Raw genomic sequence first — 22,050 nt, 5'->3', positions numbered from 1 at the left:
GCGCGAACTTCGAGACGTGTCTTCGATCGACCCATGTGCGGACGGGTCTAAGACTATTTAAACGCTGTGGTAATGCACATATTCATAAGAATACTTAACGTGTCATCGACAGAGCGGAAAATAATTACCATTTAGGACCATTATCGAGAGAATAGCACAGTTTGTTAAATCTAAAAACAAAATAGGAAAAAGCGGAAAGCAAGTTAAAAATTTTCTTGTCTTAAGAACAAAGAAAGATAAACAGACACGGATAAAAATGTAATTGTTTTAATATAACCACGTGGATTAAAAGTATTATTACAGCTACATGTCATATGAAAAATTTAACCATAATATAAATATGTTCTTTACAATTCTCTACGGAATACAACCTATTCATTTATAATGCAGACTTACTTTATTCCGATTTTTTTATTGGATTTTTTGACCGAAACATTTTCACTCCTGTATTCTAGATCTGGATACAATGCTGATGTACCGTCAGGGTTAATAACTTCACAATACTCAATATTGTGTGAATCAGAACAATACTGGCTAAACATACAAACTATGGTATCAAGAACCACTTTTGCCTAAAATATATAAACACTCTGTAATTATTTCAGTAAGTAAATATATTAAAATATAGTTATGATATAGGTACTCATAGATCAGTTTGCATCGAACAACAATAATCTGCATGTTAAATACAATGAGATATAAACGAAACAGTGGAGAATGGAAAGTATAGGGTTATTCACTATATTTGACCTCCCTGTAAACTGCTTTATTTACAGAATTAGAAAAAAATGTAAAATATAAAAGTAGAACAGAAAGTAAAATGATAGTAGAACAACAAAGAAGGTGCAAACAAAATGGCCGCAGATGTTAACTTTGTTAATTTAAATGGAACACCCTGTTTATAGTTACACATTTGAATAGAACGTTCTGTAACCAACATTTCCGTATCAAGTTTGATGGACCTATCTGGAAGAATAAGCGAGTTACTAATTATTTTGTATTATTATTTAGTTAACTGTAATTGTCGTTGTTATTTTAATATTATAAGTTAGGTTTCCAATCCCTACACTAATTTATTTATTACCTATAATATTTTAAACTTTTCAGCTTCCGTGTATCACATTCTAATTAAATATTATAAATTTTAAAAAACTAACATTGATGTCATGATATTCCTATCACTGTCATAAGCCTACCATCATGACTGAGATTTATTTAAAATATCTAGTATCTCGCTTATTTTTTCAGACATTCCCATCAAATTTAATTTGGAAATGTTCGTTACAGAATGTTCTATTCAAATTTGTAACCATATACAGGGTGTTCCATTTAAATTAACAAAGTTAACATCTGCGGCCATTTTGTTTGCACCTTCCTTTTTTGTACTATTATTTTTCGAAAACTACATAAAAAATCATGTAGCTTTTGTATTTCATATTTTTTTCTAATTCTGTAATTAAAGCAGCTTACAGGGGGGGTCAAAATATAGCGGATAACCCTGTACATACGTAGAAGATCCAGATAGGTTCGACAAAAGATCTGACACCAGAGCAGCTCTATAGGGCTTTTCATTCACAGTCATTTGTTTCGAGCTTCCGTCATGTGTCACATAATATTAATATATCTACGTCATACGTTATTGGTATTAAAATGATACAAACCAAAGACGTATGACGTAGATATATTAATATTATGTGACACATGACAGAAGCTCGAAACAAATGACAATCGATGAAAAGCCCTATTAGACACCAGACTCAGTAAAACGCAAATTTAATTAACATACAAACATATTCAAATAAATAACAAAAATAAAATTTACTTCTATACAATACGTATACATAATATAAAAAACGAATCCTCTTAAATGAAACCAACCTGCTGCGGTGCGATGTTGATGTCGGAGAATGGAAAATAAATGTTAGCGGCGTTCTGAAGGTAGCACGAATGATGGACCCCAAATAATCGGGATTTTCAAACTGTATTATTACAAGCAAGGTTCGTCTCGTCGCACAGATATACTCCAGGGAAATAAGTAAGAAATAGACCATGTTCTGGACACTGAAATATCCAGGTAGCTGACAACTTTTTTAGTTACTGTTGACCGATAGGATGAAAACCTACATGTTTCCTGCCTAGAGTTCGCGTTCGTTTTTTTAATTATTAACAATTTAGTGCAATCAACGCGATTTTTTTCCATTTTTGCACTCAATTAAAAACCTAAATAGTTGACATAAAATTATAATTTAGTCTTTAGAACATTGAAAAACCCTTCAAAATGACGATTTTTGAAAATCAAAAAATTAATATGTCGCTTTGTAAACTGCAAAATACCTGAAAATCGTTATTTATTAATAACTTTTACTAAAACTAACTTAGAACTGTAGTGTTTCACTCAAAGTTGGGTATTGGGGTATATAACAAACCCTCAAAATTTGAGACCGATCCATTAATTAGTTTAAAAGTTATTATATTTGTTTATCCCAGAGACCTTTGTTTTGCAATAACAAATGACAGAAAATAATGAAGGTAGGACAATTCTGCGTATGTCAAATGAAAGTAGAAAAGTAATGCTATCAAAATGTATTAAGAAAAGATAAAAAATTATCTAATATTGTAAAAAATCCTAGTTTGTAAACATTTAGAATAACTTTAAAAATATTGTCCGTAGAAAAATCTTTTTAAATATTCAAAAAGGTGATATTTTACTCAAATTTTTTAAAATGTAGTTCAAATGGTGACTAGTCATGGTAAGTGAAAGGGGAGCTACTGCTTTGATTGCACCAAATTGTTAATAATTAAAAAACAGACGCGAACTCTACAGGAAACATGTAGGTTTTCATCCTATAGGTCAACAATAACTAAAAAAGTTGTCAGCTACCTGGCGGGAGCCGACAAATTCATGTGTTCAAAAACTAAAAAAGCAACTTAAAACTACTATCATTTTCTATATCTTGAGATCTACTCAATGAATTTTGATTTTTCTTCTTTTAATTTGTTTGTACTTTTGTGTACATTACAAATATGCAATTTGTCTAGACATTTATTAATTAATAAACAGTCTATTTTTTAAAACAATTAAAATTTTTTTTTTTCTCAAAAATCCATTTTTTGTAATCATACTATCATTATTAATCATAGAAAAAGTTAAGGTATACTTTAATAAATAAATTATGTTCAACAACTAATTATTTAATAAAAATAATTTATTTGTTAAAATATACTTTAACTTTTTCTGTGATCATTAATGATATGATTAAAAAAATAGATTTTTGGAAAAAAAAATATATTTTTCAAGAAAATGTTTAAACAAATTAGACCCTTTATTAATTAATACATTTATATTAAAATTGCATATTTGTAATGTATGTAGAAATTACATGAAAATTTAAAAAATATTACATACAAATTAAATAATTGTTAATAATTAAAAAACGGACGGACATGAAACGGGTAGGTGTTCTTCCTATAGGTCTACAATAACTAAAAAAGTAGTCAGCTACTTGAATATTTCAGTTATTATGAAAATGGTGTAACAGTGTGAAGCAGCTTCAGTGAAAATAACTGTTAAAAAATAACGGCTACTGCTATCGCAACACATCCCTATCTTATACCAGTGCAAATTATTCATAATCATAATTTTTCATTATTAGTAGTATGTAAAACATTCTGTGTTCATTGGTATTTAAAAAGTGATTTTGATCTATTGAAGAATATTTTAGCTATTGAAAAATTCAGAAAATTTTACACCAGAAACCTTATATAAAGATTTTTCTAAAATTAAAAACTATAGTTTTTTATTTATAACGCTCAAGTCGCCCCTCTCACAAACATTGGCGCACTAATATTACAGCGTTCTGCGAAGCGCGCGGGTAAATTGATTTACCATAATTTTTTAACTAATTGATCAATCGAAATTTTGCAAATTGGAAATGAAAGAAAAACATTAAGGCTATCTTACAGTTATAATAAAAAGACAAAAAAATTATGGGCATATGTACGGTGTGAGCGGAAAGTGAGACTTGCATGAATTTTGTTTTAAAATTATTTAAAAATGTGTAACTAATACAATTTTACCTATAAAACTCTCAAATTTACACAACTTAGCTTACAAACATCTTACTAAACTACGCTTTATTAAAAAAAAAACTCAAAAATTTAATTCAAATTATGTCTCAAATGTCTCAGATGTCTCAAAAAAATGTAATTTTGAAAACTTCGTAGTTTTATAGAATTACTATCACTTTAAGAGGATATTACTCTAGCATAAACGGATATATTACAATTTTAAAGGTCTTTTTTTTTAATATTAAGATGTAGTCTCTAAAATGCACCAAATTATTTTACTTTCAAACTAAAATAAACAACTTCTTTTTGAGAAAATTACGAGAGATGAAAAAATGTCATACAAAAAACGAAAAATATCAGTTAAAAAATGTTTGTACAAAGTCATAAAAAACAACTTTTGTCTGTAAAACTTAGCAAAAATATATTTAATAACAGGCTTAAAAATATTAAATGTTAAAAAAAATTTTTTTTTGAACTCTTATAAAGTATGTCTGGGTAACTTGGAACCTACAGATATCACATTTTATTAATTTTATACCTTTATATTTCACAAGTACCTTTATATTTCACAATATCGAAAATTGTTATTGAAATGTTATTTGGAATTAAAAACTATGTTTCAATATGCAATTGCATTTAGTCCTGTCGCCCAGGGTGGGGGAGGTCTAACGGCCTCCTTTATTCAGATGGACTTACCCAAGTTTTTTTATGTATTTTGTCTCGTAGAACACGAATTTTTTGGTTAACAGTTGATCCGAATGTCGATAAGATTGTTATAAACAAAGAACTTGAGGAATTACACAACAGCGATTCTTAGCGAAACAAACCTTTTTTTCTATTTTTTTGGGTCATTCTAAGCAAAAATTGTTACAAGTTTTTTTGTAGGATGCATAGTTTTCGAGATATAGTCTTTTTACTACAAAAGCAAGATTACGTAGATCAAAATTTCTGACGTAAGAGCACTGCCAAATCATTAGAATGTGACTTTTCATCATGGCCACGTTAATGTCATTACTTGTCAGATATTTTCTTTGTTTTTGTTTACTTTACAAATAATATCTCTAATTCTTTATTCTAATTAATGATGTCAATCAGTTTTCATTTCTTTCCGAAATATCGATACACTTTTGGCATAGTAACGTAAGTCACCAAAAACGTTTTTGTAGAAAAACCACGTTTTTAATTTAACCTGGTTAAGCTTATTTAAATTATACAAAATTTACCAGGGTGTTTTTTGAGGTCTACACTTTAATAAAGAACAATATTTTTTAAAGTTTTTGTATAGTTTTAGCGGTTAATTGATACTTAAGTTACTTTACGGGTTCTAAAATCTTGAGTCTTGATAAAAAATGTAACGTAAGCACACACATACGTCACTTTGGCGGGAAATTGTAGCAGTTAAAGTAATTTGGAAAGAATTACAAACAATCGTTTATTATAATAACGTTACAACAATCTGATATTTATTTAAGTGAATTTATATAGCTAGATGAAAAAAAAACTAAAGGAAATATTAAATTCTTGCTAGTAAATACATAATAAACTAAATACATAATATTTTTTATTAAGTTTTGGAGGCTTCATCATCAGTGTCATCCTTTGCATCAGTCTCTGCTAACTCATCTTGAAGAGAAGACTTACATTTTAATTTAAAATATACATCATGAAACCTGGCAGGTATGAGATTATTTTTGCAGAGTTTTTCCAGATCCCTTTTTTTCAATTCGGATATTGGAAGCAGTTGCTTATAAATTTTTTCAGGTTCACAAACGACCTTTTCTTGTCGCTTTCGACCTTAAAAAAACAAACGCTTTAGGATAATCTGCAATTACGTATTCATTTTTTATTTGTAGTTTATTAACAGTAGTTTAGCTTAAAAATATCTAGGCACTGATCAAGTGTCGGTAAGGCATAAATGGTAAATAAAATTCAGTTCTAAACAAGTGTTCTTAATAAACTTTTTTCTAAAAAATTCGAAAGGGTTCTCTTCTTTTCATCATAACTTGATTAATTTCAAAGCTATTAACTTCTTCTGCAGCTCATTTGATAGGTATTACGAAGTACTTTGACAAGTGCTTTGCAGATTTTATAAAGTGCATCGTTTTCCCGTTATTTAAGCTTGAATGCTTAGATTTGAGTACTCGTCGAAAATAATATACACTCAATTACCCAGAACTCACTTTGAATTAACGTTAGTTTAGTTCTTTATGTAAGGGGTGTGTATTTAGTTTTTTATTATCTTCAATTTCGTCAATAATAAGTTTTTTGTAAAAGCTTATAGTTTTTGAGTTATACGTGAAAAACAACTTTAAAACAGGCATTTTTTACGAAAAAAATAAAATCTTTGATATTTATTTAATAACTCAAAATGTATTGATTTATTTTAATAACGTTATATAACAAATTTGGCTTAGAATTTGTCCCTCTATCGACTTATGGTATCATTTTTAATAAAATAATTTCACCCCCGAGAAGGGGTAGCATCCACCCCCAGGGTAAAAGCGCAAGTTTGCATCATGTCACCTTTATTCCTTGAGGTATCCTCTAACTACTCACCAATGTTCATGAAAATCGATGAAGGCTCAACGAAATCGGAGGTAAAAACCTTCAGTGACTGCACTGAATATTCTATGCAAATCAGAATAGAAACATGCAAGCAGTATTTCTTTATTTCTAACCGTTTTCTAGATACAAGAGTTCAAATTGATAATTTTACAATTTTAAACTTATTTTTTTCACAAACAGTTTATATTTTATATCAAAATTTACAAAGATTTTTTAACAAACAATTCAACCGAATTTTTTTTTAGGTTATGTCAAAATAATTTGTAATAAATAAACGAAATTAAATATGAAATGGAGTTTTACAGGTTCATAATGTTAGTTAAGGTTTTAGAGTTTTTTGAAATAACTACAAATACATGTTTTTCGTTATAACTTACCTAAAATCAATAATTTAGTCGATTGTAGCACGAATCTGTCACTGTCGTAAGCCAAACACTGACTGCGAAAATCTGACGTAAGTAACAGAATCCGACCGGTACTTACGTTATTATGGCGGTAAACGACGTTTGCTTACGTTATTATTATGGAAATAGTGCTAAAGTTGCGTTTCTTTTGCGGGTATGATTAAAACAATTCTGGACATACGTTTTCAAAAGATTAAAAAAAAAGGTTTAAAGTAATTCTAGGCTTACTACATTTTGGCAGTACCTTCTAAACACTAATAGCGTTAGTTTAATGAAAAAACATGATTTTCGCCAAAAATGTCACTTACGTTACTTTGCCAAAAATGTATCGATATATTAATAATGCGCCGAAATATTTTTAATGTTAATTAAAGTAAATAAACATCAACTTTAAAATTGACATTTCTCTAGCATTTCTTACAAGTGTCAAAATGGTAATATAATAAGAAAAACGTAATCGCGATTATATTGTGAATTTTAGAATTATATTAATTAAATAACCAAAAACATTTTTTATTATTAATAATATAAATTTTATGAATTAATCCTTTAAGTTAAATACTCCAGAAAATAATAATTTTATTTAAATATATAAGAAAATCGTACGCTACTGATCTGACAGTTCTGTGGTGCTACATTTTACTTCGTTTCGTACACAATTTGATTCAAAATATACCTTTAAAACAATACTGTTTTTATAAATACCTACATATTAATATAGCTTAATTTAAAAACTATTGTAATTATTCTTGTGTACCTATTAATTGTGTTTGTATTGAGAAACATATGCCAAATCAAAATGCTTCTTTAATAGATTATGTTGAACAAGAACGAAATAATGGGATTCCCTTTTACCATTAACTGCAGAGAAGTAAGTTAAAGAATTTAGATTTCTTAGATTAGGTTTATTTGAAATAATGTTTCTTATGAATTTTAGCGTTTGCAGTAGTTAGTTTTAAAAATATTAAATAATCTGTTTTAATGATGATACCTACACTATGATAATATTGTTGTTAATTAATATATTTCGGCAAGTAATGAAAACCAATTGATATCATTAATTAGAATAAATAATTATAGATATTATTTGTTATAGTAAACAAAAAAAAGAAAAGAAAAATTATCTGACAAGTATTGACATAAACGTGGTCATGATGAAAAGTCACATTCTAATGTTTTAACAGTTCTTTTACGTCAGAAATTTTGACCTACGTAATCTTGCTTTTGTAGTAAAAATACTATAAACGCGGTTGAACTTTCAAAATATCGAAAAATTGCAATTTTTGAACCCGAATAACTTTTGATTAAAGAATAAAATAGCAATTCTGCTTACCGAATTTGAAAGTTCATGTCAAATTATACCGGTTTTGATTCTTTGCATTGCTAAAAATTAATTTCTTTATTGTTAAACAAAGCTATAAACACATAGTGCTTGAGTAATTTTTTCAATGCATCTCTCGTTTAAAATAGAACGAGTAGGCGCGCCTACAAACAGGCCATTTCTACGTATCATGCATTAAAACGCATGTATTGGACACAGGTCAAAACGCTCAAATCTATTTATAATAGTAATATGTAACATTACGCCTGATATAAAATAATAGTTATTGATGTACCAAGTCAGTAAAGTTACTCTTTATCGAACGAGTCTGATATTATGAGCAGAGCGAGCCTAGCGAGCGAGGCGAATAACAGACGAGTTCGATAAAGAGTCTTTACTATTTTAACTATTTAGAATGGGAAATAAGTCACAATATTATTAAAAAGAGTCTTTACTGACGTGGTGCATACAAAATTTTATCGCCAACATAATTTGATATTGGTTTTAACACTTACTTGCAATTTACAATTTAAGAACTTATATAAGAATAATTTCATGACAGTGATGACAGATAACTTTTGCAAGATGGCCGCTTTCGATTTCTAATCGATTTAGTTCGGTAAAGTTTTGATTGATTGTATATGAATATAATTACAAAATACTACAGAATTTCACATTTTGACACAAATTTAATTAACAATGTCATAAATTTTGTACAATATTTTTAATAATTAAAGTAAATAAATTGTAAGTTACCTCAAATAAATAATCGATTACTGCCATCGACCACTTACATTCAATTTCGATTAATCGCGGCAGGTAAAGTAAAATTCTTCTTTCAGTACAATAAAGTGTTACTTTACTGCCGCAAATGAGGGCAAATGAGTACAATAATGAATGACTTTGGCGACGGTTGGCGATAAAGAATATTTTTAACACATTTACAAACAGTATTTGAAGAACCTAACATTCTTATTTAAATAAAAAATTCTGCTTGCATATTTTTTTCGCAAAAATGGTACATGTTTGAAAGGCGGCTACTAGAGAATTGCCTAGGGCGTCAATTGACCTAAACGCGGCCCTGGGTATGACGATGCAAAACATAAAAGACATGTTGTTCTGAAGCTATTTCCTTGTGGCATTTTTATGATTAATTATTTATATGGGAAATAAGCCACAATTAAAATGAAAAAAATAATTTTATTAACGTTTCGACGCCCAAATCGGGTGCCGTTGTCAAAATACAAAATATTACTAAAATAAACTAAAGTGTTGTTGCTAAGCAAAAAAATTCTTCTAATAATTTATTTAATCTCACTCATTTATATTGGCAATTCAGACATATATTATACATTTTAAAGTAGAAGACTTTAAAATGATATTGCCAATATTTATGAGTTGCGTTCCTGGGACGACTTACTGAAAGATAGTTCATTCGATTACATGAAATTAACCCCAACTCAAGAATATCCGTCATAAAAAATTATAGCATGTGATATGTCTTTAAAAAGACAACCAAATGCAACGACAGTAAAATTCTCGCGTTAGAGACTTCATAGTAAATCACAAGGGAAAACCAGGAAAAACCTGTGATACTATCCCGACATCGTAAGTATTTGGTCTTACATTAATTTACTCTCAAAAAATAATACCAAATTCTGACTTGTAACATGTTTAAATTATAAATAATATTAATAATACTAGATATATAAGTAATACTAAAATATAGAATATGTACTAGCTCGATATTATTGACTTACTAATCTTGGTATTTTCTTTCTATTGACTTCCTCTTTCAGTATGGGTAACCACATCCTACTGCATTCTACCGAGGAATTTGCGACACAATTGGTTTCATTTAGCATAATTAGAGCCGCTTCTTTGATTTTTCTCTTTTTACTATCTGATTCTTTCAGGACTATACTTGAATCTCTCCACTGAAATGGAGGAATTAAAAAATTGGAGAAAAAAAAGTTAAAAAGGGAATCATTAAATCCTTATATGATAGAGCCAAAATTACTTGTTCTAACGAAAATTCCTTTTTAGCAGAAAAACAATTGTTAACATCTGTTTTATTAAAAAATGATTATCCTTTATCGTTTATAAATAAGGAATTGTCAAGATTGGATCGAATGGAACAGAACAACTTAGAACGGGATCCTACAACATTCACCAGAAATAATACGAGGAAAATATCAATACCATATATAAAAGGACTATCCGAGAAACTTAAAACAATAGGAAATAAATTCAACATTTCAACAACATTCAAAACAACAAACACATTGAGATCTATTCTATCTAAAACTAAACCTAACAATGATCAAGAAAGAACAAAGAATTGCATTTATAAAATACCTTGTGAATGCGAACAATTTTATTTAGGTGAGACATCAAGACCATTAGACGTTAGAATAAGTGAACATCAATCTTATATTAAAAATAGAGAATTTGAGAGATCTCAAATATGTCAACACGCATGGGATAATGAACATAGAGTTCAGTGGAGAGATTCAAGTATAGTCCTGAAAGAATCAGATAGTAAAAAGAGAAAAATCAAAGAAGCGGCTCTAATTATGCTAAATGAAACCAATTGTGTCGCAAATTCCTCGGTAGAATGCAGTAGGATGTGGTTACCCATACTGAAAGAGGAAGTCAATAGAAAGAAAATACCAAGATTAGTAAGTCAATAATATCGAGCTAGTACATATTCTATATTTTAGTATTACTTATATATCTAGTATTATTAATATTATTTATAATTTAAACATGTTACAAGTCAGAATTTGGTATTATTTTTTGAGAGTAAATTAATGTAAGACCAAATACTTACGATGTCGGGATAGTATCACAGGTTTTTCCTGGTTTTCCCTTGTGATTTACTATGAAGTCTCTAACGCGAGAATTTTACTGTCGTTGCATTTGGTTGTCTTTTTAAAGACATATCACATGCTATAATTTTTTATGACGGATATTCTTGAGTTGGGGTTAATTTCATGTAATCGAATGAACTATCTTTCAGTAAGTCGTCCCAGGAACGCAACTCATAAATATTGGCAATATCATTTTAAAGTCTTCTACTTTAAAATGTATAATATATGTCTGAATTGCCAATATAAATGAGTGAGATTAAATAAATTATTAGAAGAATTTTTTTGCTTAGCAACAACACTTTAGTTTATTTTAGTAATATTTTGTATTTTGACAACGGCACCCGATTTGGGCGTCGAAACGTTAATAAAATTATTTTTTTCATTTTAATTGTGGCTTATTTCCCATATAAATAATTAATCATAAAAGACATATCAAGTGCAATCACATAAATACTATGTTGTTCTGTTGGTATACTGAATTCGCTTAGCCAAGACACAACTGTCAAGTGACGTTGGTAATTTCTTTTTTGGGAAGTTAGGTTGCTAGACGTAGCTGGAAATTACTACACAACCAAACATTCCTGCTCATAGCCAATATTATTAATAGTAAGCAGACATAAATAACATACCTAAATCTTTCCCAATCAATAATTATTTATTTACACCATTATAATGTATTGATAACGAATGAGAAAATTATTTATTGTTCAAAATAAAAATATTTTGTAGAAATAAAGTCATAAAGATTATGACGGTTTAAACTATCTATATGGCACGAAAATTAATTGAAGAGTATGATATATGGGGTCTAGAAGTAAATAAAAAGAAAACCGAATACCTGTGCATTGGAGGAGAACAAAAAGATCTCATATTAGACGATAAGACCACGATAAAGCAATGCTGTGACTACAAGTATCTAGGTATCAGTATTTCGCATGATGGAACATTAGGTAAAGCCATAAGAGAGAGAAATACGTCAGGGAGAAAAGCCATCACAATGTCAAACAGCATTTTATGGGACCAATCCATCACCAAAGAAAATAAAAAGAGGATATATGAGACTATAGTAAAAAGTATCACTTTATACAGCTGTGAGGTATGGCCACTGAAAGAAAGAACACTGGCAACGCTGAGAGCAACGGAAATGGATTTTTGGAGAAGAGCCGTAGGAAGATCGAGAAGAAAAAGGATTACCAACGAACGCATTAGAGAAATAATGGGAATCAAACGAACAATCACGGATAACCTAACAACAAAACAACTTATCTGGTTCGGCCATATACAAAGAATGGATGAACAACGAATACCAAAGGAAATATTAAAATGGCAACCAGAAGGAAAGAGAAAACGAGGTAGACCCAGAAAAAGTTGGAGCGAAGGAATAAATAAAGAGCTGAGAGAAAGGGCCATAGAAGAGGACCTATGGAACAACAGGACGAAGTGGCGATTGGAAGTCGGAAAACGGCGGAGAACGTTATAAACCGACATGTAGTAAGTAGTAGTAGAAATAAAGTCCACAACATTTTACGCTTTTAATATAGACTGCCACTATTTCCAATTTTTTTGTTTTTAGTGAAAGATTAAGTTGATTTGAGCAGTTAATAGTGTGAGGTAGGAATTTTTGTGCTGTATGTTTCCTATTCCGAATGTGTCAAATTCCGAATAAAGTCCACAAAATTTTACGCTTTTAGTATACGCTGCCACTATTTCCAATAATTCTTTTTTTTTTTAGTGAAAGATAAGTTGATTTTAGCAGTTAATAGTAGTGTAGGAAACAAAGGTTGAACCTTGCAAAATGGACACAAGTCCGGTTTTATTTTTTTTTTCTGGTATATCAAGGGGTGCTTATTATAAGACTAACTTTTTCTGAAAAAATTTCGCCCCGGAACCCCCCTTTTAATCGATTTAAAGGGGGTAATATGTGGTTTTTTTGCGGAACGTAGCCCTTCCTGTACCTTTTACAAAAAATTTCTTTTATAGAAATATGAAGAAGACTATATTTTCTACAATTTATTTCCCGACAGCATCTATCTATCATCCACCGTTTAGCGGGGGTGGCGCACCAAAGTTGACAAGTTTTTAAAAAAGATGTTTTAAAAAAAAATATATTTTTCCCTAACTGTAACGGAAATTAAGAAGAAATTCTGCGACAATTATTCACAAATAATTGATTGATTTTTTGGTATAGGTTTCACTTAAGGGTAATTGCCCTTTTTTTAATTACAGGGTGTTACATTTTAAAAAACGTCTTTTTACACCATCTGAACCGTTTATGCTAGAGTAAAAAGACTTTCAGTGATTACCCATGTACTGGTGCTATTTAGAAATTTGTATAATGCACCCCCATTTTTTCCACTGAACCACCCCAAAAAAAGAAGAATTAATAAATAAAGTGATTTTCTCGGAATCCTTCACAAACAATGCCTTTTATTAATATGCTTCATATATCATTTTGTGCACGTTATTATTACCCATGCATGGACACCAAAAGTGATTTCCTAGTGCAACCCATGTAGCCAAAAAAAAAAAAAAAAAATAAATAAAATGGGGGGTTGACATTTTTTTTTTGTTTTTTGCTTTTTGATCCATATGGGCATATGCTTCATCAATAGTGTTTTTCAAAAATATATATGGTTATTGCAACATCCCTGCGGAAACCACCCCTATCCTTAAAAATATACTGCAGAAACTACCCCTATCCCTTGGCGAGCATGTTTTGACGATTTTCTTATCACCTATGCATTCTTTTTAAACAAAACTTATATAAGGTTAAAGACCACTATTTACTCTAAAAATTAGGTCCTATTCATTTTTTTCGTATAAGCAACCGTTACGGCACAGTGGCGCCGTAAGCCTCATATATGCTTTGGCGGGCTCCAGTTTTTGTTTTCTTTTCGTCATCTGTTCGTTTTATTGATAAAGTACTTATGCAAAATAAAACAACACAGTGTAACCTACAAATTATGACTTATGCACATTTTACAATCTTTGCTCCCCAAAGCCACAGTGGTGGCCCAAAATCAATTTTTGCATATTTTCGCCACCTACACGCATTTTATTGCATTAATGCTACCTTAATAGCACAATATTTACCCTTAGGTGGTCGCTAAGCAGTGGCGGATCCAGGGAGGGGTAATGGGGGTGATCACCTCCCCCTCCTCCCAAACCAAGTGATATTATATTCAAAGATTATAAAAATATTCTTTTATTTTTATAGAAATTTAGCCAATTGGCACCCCCCTCTTAACGATGCTGGATCCTCCACTGTCGGTAAAGCATAAAAAGTACGCCATTCTTATAAAAATAATAATATAAGTATTTCTATAAAAATAAATGAATATTTTTATAATCTTTGAATATAATATCACTTGGTTTGAAAGGAGGGGAGGTGATCACCCCCATCACCCTCCCTGGATCCGCCACTGCTTAGCGACCACTTGAGGGTAAATATTGTGCTATTAAGGTAGCATTAATGCAATAAAATGCGTGTAGGTGGCGAAAATATGCAAAAATTGATTTTGGGCCACCATTGTGGCTTTGGGGCGCAAAGATTGTAAAATGTGTATAGGTCATAATTTGTAGGTTACACTGTGTCGTTTTATTTTACATAAGTACTTTATCAATAAAACGAACAGATAAAAAAAAACAAAAACTGGAGCCCGCCAAAGCATATATGAGGTTTACGGCGCCACTGTGCCGTAACGGTTGCTTATACGAAAAAAATGAATAGGACCTAATTTTTAGAGTAAATAGTGGTCTTTAACCTTGTATAAGTTTTGTTTAAAAATAATGCATAGGTAATAAGAAAATCGTAAAAACATCCTCGCCAAGGGATAGGGGTAGTTTCTGCAGTATATTTTCAAGGATAGGGGTGGTTTCCGCAGGGATGTTGCAATAACCATATATATTTTTGAAAAGCACTATTGATGAAGCATATGCCAATATGGATCAAAAAGAAAAAAAAAAAACAAAAAAAAAATTTCAACCCCCAATTTTATTTATTTATTTTTTGGATACAGATGTTGCACTAGGAAATCGCTTTTAGTGTCCATGCATGGGTAATAATAACGTGCACAAAATGATATATGAAGCATATTAATAAAGGGCATTGTGTGTGAAGGATTCCAAGAAAATCACTTTATTTATTAATTCTTCTTTTTTGGGGTGGTTCCGGGGAAAAAATGGGGGTGCATTATACAAATCATGGGTAATCGCTGAAAGTCTTTTTACTCTAGCATAAACGGTTCAGATGGTATAAAAAGGGGCTTTTGAAAATGTAACACCCTGTAATTAAAAATAGGGCAATTACCCTTAAGTGAAACCTATACCAAAAAATCAGTCACTTATTTGTGAATAATTGCCGTAGGATTTCTTCTTAATTTCCGTTACAGTTAGGGAAAAATATATATTTTTTTAAAACATCTTTTTTAAAAACTTGTCGACTTTGGGGCGCCACCCCCGCTAAACGGTGGATGATAGACATATGCTGTCGGGAAATAAATCGTAGAAAATATAGTCCTCTTCATATTTCTATAAAAGAAATTTTTTGTAAAAGTTACACGAAGGGCTACGTTCCGCAAAAACCACAAATTACCCCCTTTAAAGGGGTGAAAAGGGGGGTTCCGGGGCGAAATTTTTTCAGAAAAAGTTAGTCTTATAATAAGCACCCCTTGATATAACGAAAAAAAAAAAAATAAAACCGGACTTGTGTCCATTTTGCAAGGTTCAACCTCTGTTTCCTACACTATAGTGTGAGGTAGGAATTTTTGTGCTGTATGTTTCCTATTTCGAATGTGTCAAAGTGAATCTCGGCTGAGCGAATTCAGTATATCTAGTGTTCCTGTCAGTGTAAATATGAGATTAATAATGGGCATGAACTTCAATCAGACTTAGCAATTACATAAAACTTACCTTTGTCAAATCAGTGGCTGTACACTCAATAAAAACGTTTTTTGTGTCCAATGTAATTTTTGAATGATTTCCGTTAATAATTGGTGGTAGAGACAAAACAACACCGTTACTGTCTGTAATTACAGGGTATACTGGACTATCCTTTATTATTGGTAGGTACTGTTTTAATTGAGCATGGGTCTATAAAAGAAATTTTCTATTAAGAAATTGAAAACAATAAAATGATGCTTTTATTGTGATAAGCTATGGGTATATAGTCTTGTGATAAGCTATGGGTATATAGTATATACATGATAGCGTCAATATGAGGATAAATGGATTTAAACTTAATAAGAAAATAAAGACAATGAATTCAATCCTGAAAACGAGGACAGGGAGAGGAAAGTAGAATTATTTCTTCCGAAAATAATGATTTATTTCTTTTTTTGATAAATATCTTTATTGGATATTATCCCTATTTAGACAAAAGGTTTATTATTATCATATAATACATAATACCAATGGTTTTATAGTAATACCCTGAAGTTCGGATCTAAAATGAACTGAACTACTCAGGTTGCACAGGAACGAAAAAGTATGGAGAGCCTTATCAAAGATTGCTCTTGTTTACTACCTACTTATCTGTGGCTTTACTTGCATGCTCTTTTTGTCGTTTATCTCCTTCAGTAAGGTCTCTTTTCTATTGATATTTTTATTTGTCCTTTCCACTGTAATCCAGGGCATCGTCTTTTCCTCCTTCTATTTGGTTTTCGTTTCCAAGTTTTTAGCGGTATATTTGTCTCGACTATTCTTTGCATATATGTCCATACCAAAGTTTGTTTTTCTATTCGGTTATTTAGTGTCTCTTTCACATACATTAATTCTCTAATTCGTTCATTTCTCACTTCGTCCATTAGTGTTAATATACAGCTTATTTTCCAAAACATCATTTACGTTGCATTTATTCTGTTTTACATTCTTTTATGTGTCAGCCACATCTTTGAGCAATACAGTGAGCAGCTTTCCATTATTGTCTTACAGATTTGATGTTTAGTTTTGCTTGTGATATCGTCGCTTCATATAATCGAGTGCAATTGTCGGGTTATTGTCTGCCCTTTCTTTATTTCATTTATTATAAACGTTTCATCTGTATTGGTCGAAGTTACCCGTAAGTATTTATATTCATTTGTTTGTTTTATTGAGTTCTTATTTATCTACAGGTCATCTGCGGTGTTTCCAATAACATGTATTGCGTTTTATCATAATTAATTTCCTAACCCCAGCTTCCAAATTCTTCTTCCGGCTTTTTTTATCATGCAGTCCATTTTTGTCTTCAGCTAAAATTATTTGATCATCGCAAACAAAAGGCTATAGATATAGTCATCGTCAATTATTTACTCGCATCTGTTTATATTTTTTGTTCCAGTTTTTTAGTGTTTTATCTTTCTAATGTTTAAATAAGGTTGGTAATAGGCAGCATCCCTGCCGAAGTCCTTTATCGACTTTAAACGGTTCTGAGTAGTCTTGTCCGACGTTTACATGTCTACATTCACTGTCTTCGTAAAGTGATCATGATTTTCATTTTCTATCCACAGGAGGTTCGCGAATACAATGTGCAATTCAGCGTTGAATGCTTTTTTTGCTATGAGGTGTTTTATAGAAAATATATGATCAGTACATGAGCACCCGTCAGTACAAAAACCTTCTGTTCCTCTGAAGTTCGCAGCTGTTAATCCATCCTTCTTTTAATAATTTTCCCACACATCCTACCCATAGAAGGTGTAATGCATATTCCCCTATAATTATTTGGATGTTTTTTGTTTCGCTTTTTACGAATGGAGCTTAAGTAGCCAATTTTCCATTCCTTCGGTATCTTTCCAGTAAATAAGCATTTGTGAAATATTTGTTATAATTCTTGTATTAAGGCCGAAGAGGCGTGTTTTAACAGTTCTGCAGGTATGTCTCCAGGGTAAGTTGCGGTACTACTTTTCAGATATACATATCTGCAACTTGTGTGTCTGTCTTTTATTTCGTAAGTTATGGGAGTATATAGATATATTTTTTTCTTGTAATAACTCCCAAATACCTTGAAGGGGGTAAAATTTTAACCCATTTGTCCATTTGTATTGATTCTTTACCATTTCGCGGGTATTCTGTCTGAAGCTCCTCAACGTTCTAGATACCTTCCTTGCTTTTGAGCTTGCCATTAAGCTATCTATATCTTTACATACATTTATTTTTTTGCCAAGAAATTTTTTTTAATATATACCTCAAATGATTATTTTATTTCACGCTCTTACTCGGTACAGAGTACAAAATGATAGCGGTTTAGATGGGTAAACTGTTGATGCATTAGAGGAATATATTCCTAGCATCATCGCCCAAGTAGACAAGGCGAAAACGGCGGGATCGTTGGGGAAAATATTCCCATGAGATTTTTTTGCATAATCACATTCGTGAGACATCCCAGAATAAGGTTCAAGAAGTCGCCCACGTGGAAAGTAGTCCAATTTTTTTTAACAATTTTTTTTAATCAAATTGCAAAAATCAACATTTTTGGCCCGGACAATTTTTTTTTTAGATTTTTTGGACCATTCTGGACAAAAAAAGGTCTCATAATTTTTCTTTAAAGTTGATCGTTTTCGAGTTATAAGCAATTTAAAATTTGAAAAACGCGAAAATGGCCATTTTTAAGACTTAATAACTCAGTTAAAAATTATTATTATGAAAGTCAGAAAGTGACTAAATCAAAGCCTAAAACCCACCTACATGATCTTGAAGAAATGTGTCATTAATTTATTACTAAGTTGTTATTTTTAATTAATAACAATGAGCGGTTAGATCGTATTGACGCGGCTGTAAATGTGAGTGCAAGTAAGATGCACAATTGGACTGCCGGAATAGCATCTCTCTCGCACTCAGCATTTACAGCCGCCTAACACTTGCATGGCGCTCATTATTATTACTTAAAAATAACAGCTCAGTAATAAAATAATGACAACAATTTCTTCAGGATTTTGTAGGGGAGACTTTAAACTTTGATCTAGTCACTTTCTGACTTTCATAATAATAACTTTTACTTTTAACCGAGTTATTAAGCTTTGAAAATCGCCAATTTTCGTTTTTTTCAATTTTAAATTGCTTATAACTCGAAAACGGTCAACTTTACAGAAAAATTATAACAGATCTTTTTTGTCCAGAATGGTCTTCCAAAATGATTTTTGCAATTTGATTAAAAAAAATTGTTAAAAAAATTGGACCACTTTTCACGTGGGCGACTTCTTGAACCTTTTTCTTAGATGTCCCACGAATGTGATTATACAAAAAAATCTCATGGGAATATTTTTCCCAACGAACCCGCCGTTTTCGCCTTGTCTAAAGTGGGTTTACAGTTTATTTTAATTGTTATCGACACTTACATCATTCCTCGCCAGAGGTCACTAAAGGCATGCGTTGTTATAATATTTCAATATATTACCAATCAGTCGGTGCGTTTTGATTTAGTTCAGTCTTCTTACAAGTAGTGATGTAAGAAGAGAAAGAGAATATTCTCGAGAACGACCAGAAAATTCTCGGCGAGAATTTTCTATATTTACAAAAACCGAAATAAAAATAAAAATTGGACATGGGTCAAATTATTATAATTTAAAAAATAATGTATAAATATTGTTTTTGCCAATTAACCTAGTATATTTTTTGCATCCCAAACATTATTATTCTTGAAGCCCAAACACATACTTAATACAATTTTAGATTTTAGATAAAATCCCCGAAAACCGAAGTAGCCGGGGCAGGCGAATCCCATGAACCACTAGTGAGGTGATTACAGTGTCAGTATTTATTGTTTTGGTGCTATATTAACGTGATTATTTCATTCATAGGAGATTCTGACCAATAGAAAGCTACAGAAATCTAAATTAGACTGATAATTTCCCGTCGTCAAGTATATTACGTCAGATGCCCTTCGTTGCTATGAAAGAATACATTCAGTGACATTAATGACAATTAATGTTTTAAAAATTATAAAAGTGATGACTCTCAACCGTAAAATATTTATAACAACTGTGTGTTTAATTGTACTAATTTGTACTTACATAAATAAATTACAATAACATTTTGGTTTTGAACAGTTTTATTCATGAAATAATCGCAACAAATTGCAATCGATCTCTAAAATTAATATAGAATTTTTGCCCTCGTGACACTGACATAATTTCACTCGCCTTCGGCTCGTGAAATTAAACCTGTCAAAGTGTCACTCGGGAAAAATTCAATAATTTTAGAGCTCTTGTGCAATTACTACTGAAAATATTTAGAATGGTATTCGTATTCATTTCGAGAATAGGCCTGGATCTCGCGTACCAAAAAAAGTTGATCAATAGCAAGCTGAAAACTTGTTAACAGCTTAACGGTGTCTAGTCGGACAAACTTTGCTGTATGGGAACACTGGAACAGGGGAAGTTTTAATTGTGGAATGTGATTTTAAGGGGATGGGTACGTATTTTCGGCTGCAATGCTATTCAAATGGGGATTCATTTTTTTCGAATCCTGAGAAAACTAATAAGTAATTTTGAAAAATTTAAACGCAGAATGAAAGATTACGTTATTAGCGAGGGCCGAAAGTCCCTGAGAACTTCTATAATGTATATTTTAATAAGTTACAGGGGTGAAAAACTAAGAGAAAATTTAGTGTGATTTTTAATTTAAAATATCTCATTCAAAATAAACTTTTTATTTATTCTAAGGGACTTTCGGCCCTCGGTAATAATTTAGTCTTTCATTCTGCGTTTAAATTTTTCAAAAATATTTATTGGTTTTTTCACGATTCGAAAAAAATGAACACAATGTCCGTGGTAATATTTTCCAAATCTATCTTTGTCATACAACGCACTCAGTCGAATAGAATATTGTCAGCATATTGTCAGTCAGACAGTGACAATCACTGACAATTTTAAATATTTGACATGAATCGGGAATATTTTGAGTTGTTGATTAAATAATATTGATATGCTTTTTCCCATGAGGATCTTTCAGTGCGTCACAGTTTTTCGATTTCTTTCTAACGCATTAAATTGCATGTGACAGAAAAAAACGCACGTCGGTGATTACATTTCGTCGGTGACATTTATAACAATTATTCTAGTTGTCAATAGATGGCGCTATAATCGAAAAAAATTATATACGAATTATATAATATATCTACGAATATAATCTGTTCAATTTATAAGACTATACAAATCAAAGAAAATACCATTTTATAAATGCAATAAACACAATTGATTTGATTTTATGCCAAATTGCAAATAAAATGTGACAACTGTCAGATTTAACTAAAATGTCATGTCACTAAAATGTATATTACCACGGACTTACCTTTTTTTTCTATCATTTGTGACGCACTGAAAAATGCTCATATAGTGTATTTGATAAATAATTGATTTAAGACGTGAACTTTATAAAAAGTTATTTATTGTGTATTATTTATGGAAGATCCAAGCAGAGAATACATCAAGATATATTCTGTGATTTAAGTATTTTGTTGTTAAATATGTTCAAAATTGTAAGCGTTCCCTAGTAACACTATATTATTAAAAAATTACATGGCCTTAATTGTGGAACGTGATTTTAATTGTGGAGCGTGTCATCCTGACAAGTTTATGATTGTGAAAACTAGCAGGTTGTTTTTAAGTTTATTCAATAGCAAACTTTATATATGAAAAAATGTTTGTCCGACAAATGCATATATGTTGGGCATAAGTCCGACACGTGGAACTTGTCAAATGGCAGGCATTATATTGGTGGTAAATAGCAGTAGTAGTATGATTTTTGCATGAGAGTTTACTGAAAGGGTAACAAATCAATTGGAAGTTCTGTCCGACAAAATACATGGGACGTTTTCGTAGTCTGACGTTCGAAACCTGTAACCTGT

The 22,050-nt window shown here is 30.8% G+C and overlaps 1 protein-coding gene across 1 annotated transcript in view; it reads right to left on the bottom strand.

Moving 5' to 3' along the window:
- Nucleotides 1-253: 253 nt before the first annotated feature.
- The window catches only part of LOC126884327 (phenylalanine--tRNA ligase beta subunit-like), a 57,414-nt gene continuing 35,617 nt past the window's right edge, over nt 254-22,050 (bottom strand). The window contains exons 5-6 of the mRNA XM_050650268.1: nt 16,143-16,322; nt 254-572 (exon numbers count right to left, since the gene is read on the bottom strand). Of these exons, the coding sequence (XP_050506225.1) occupies nt 393-572; nt 16,143-16,322 (360 nt within the window). The 3' untranslated portion in view covers nt 254-392. The remainder of the gene's footprint in view (nt 573-16,142; nt 16,323-22,050) is intronic.

Source organism: Diabrotica virgifera, chromosome 5 (genome assembly GCF_917563875.1).
Source record: "Diabrotica virgifera virgifera chromosome 5, PGI_DIABVI_V3a".
Classification (NCBI taxonomy): Eukaryota; Metazoa; Arthropoda; class Insecta; order Coleoptera; family Chrysomelidae; genus Diabrotica; species Diabrotica virgifera.
This window is presented reverse-complemented; position numbering and strand designations above follow the sequence as displayed.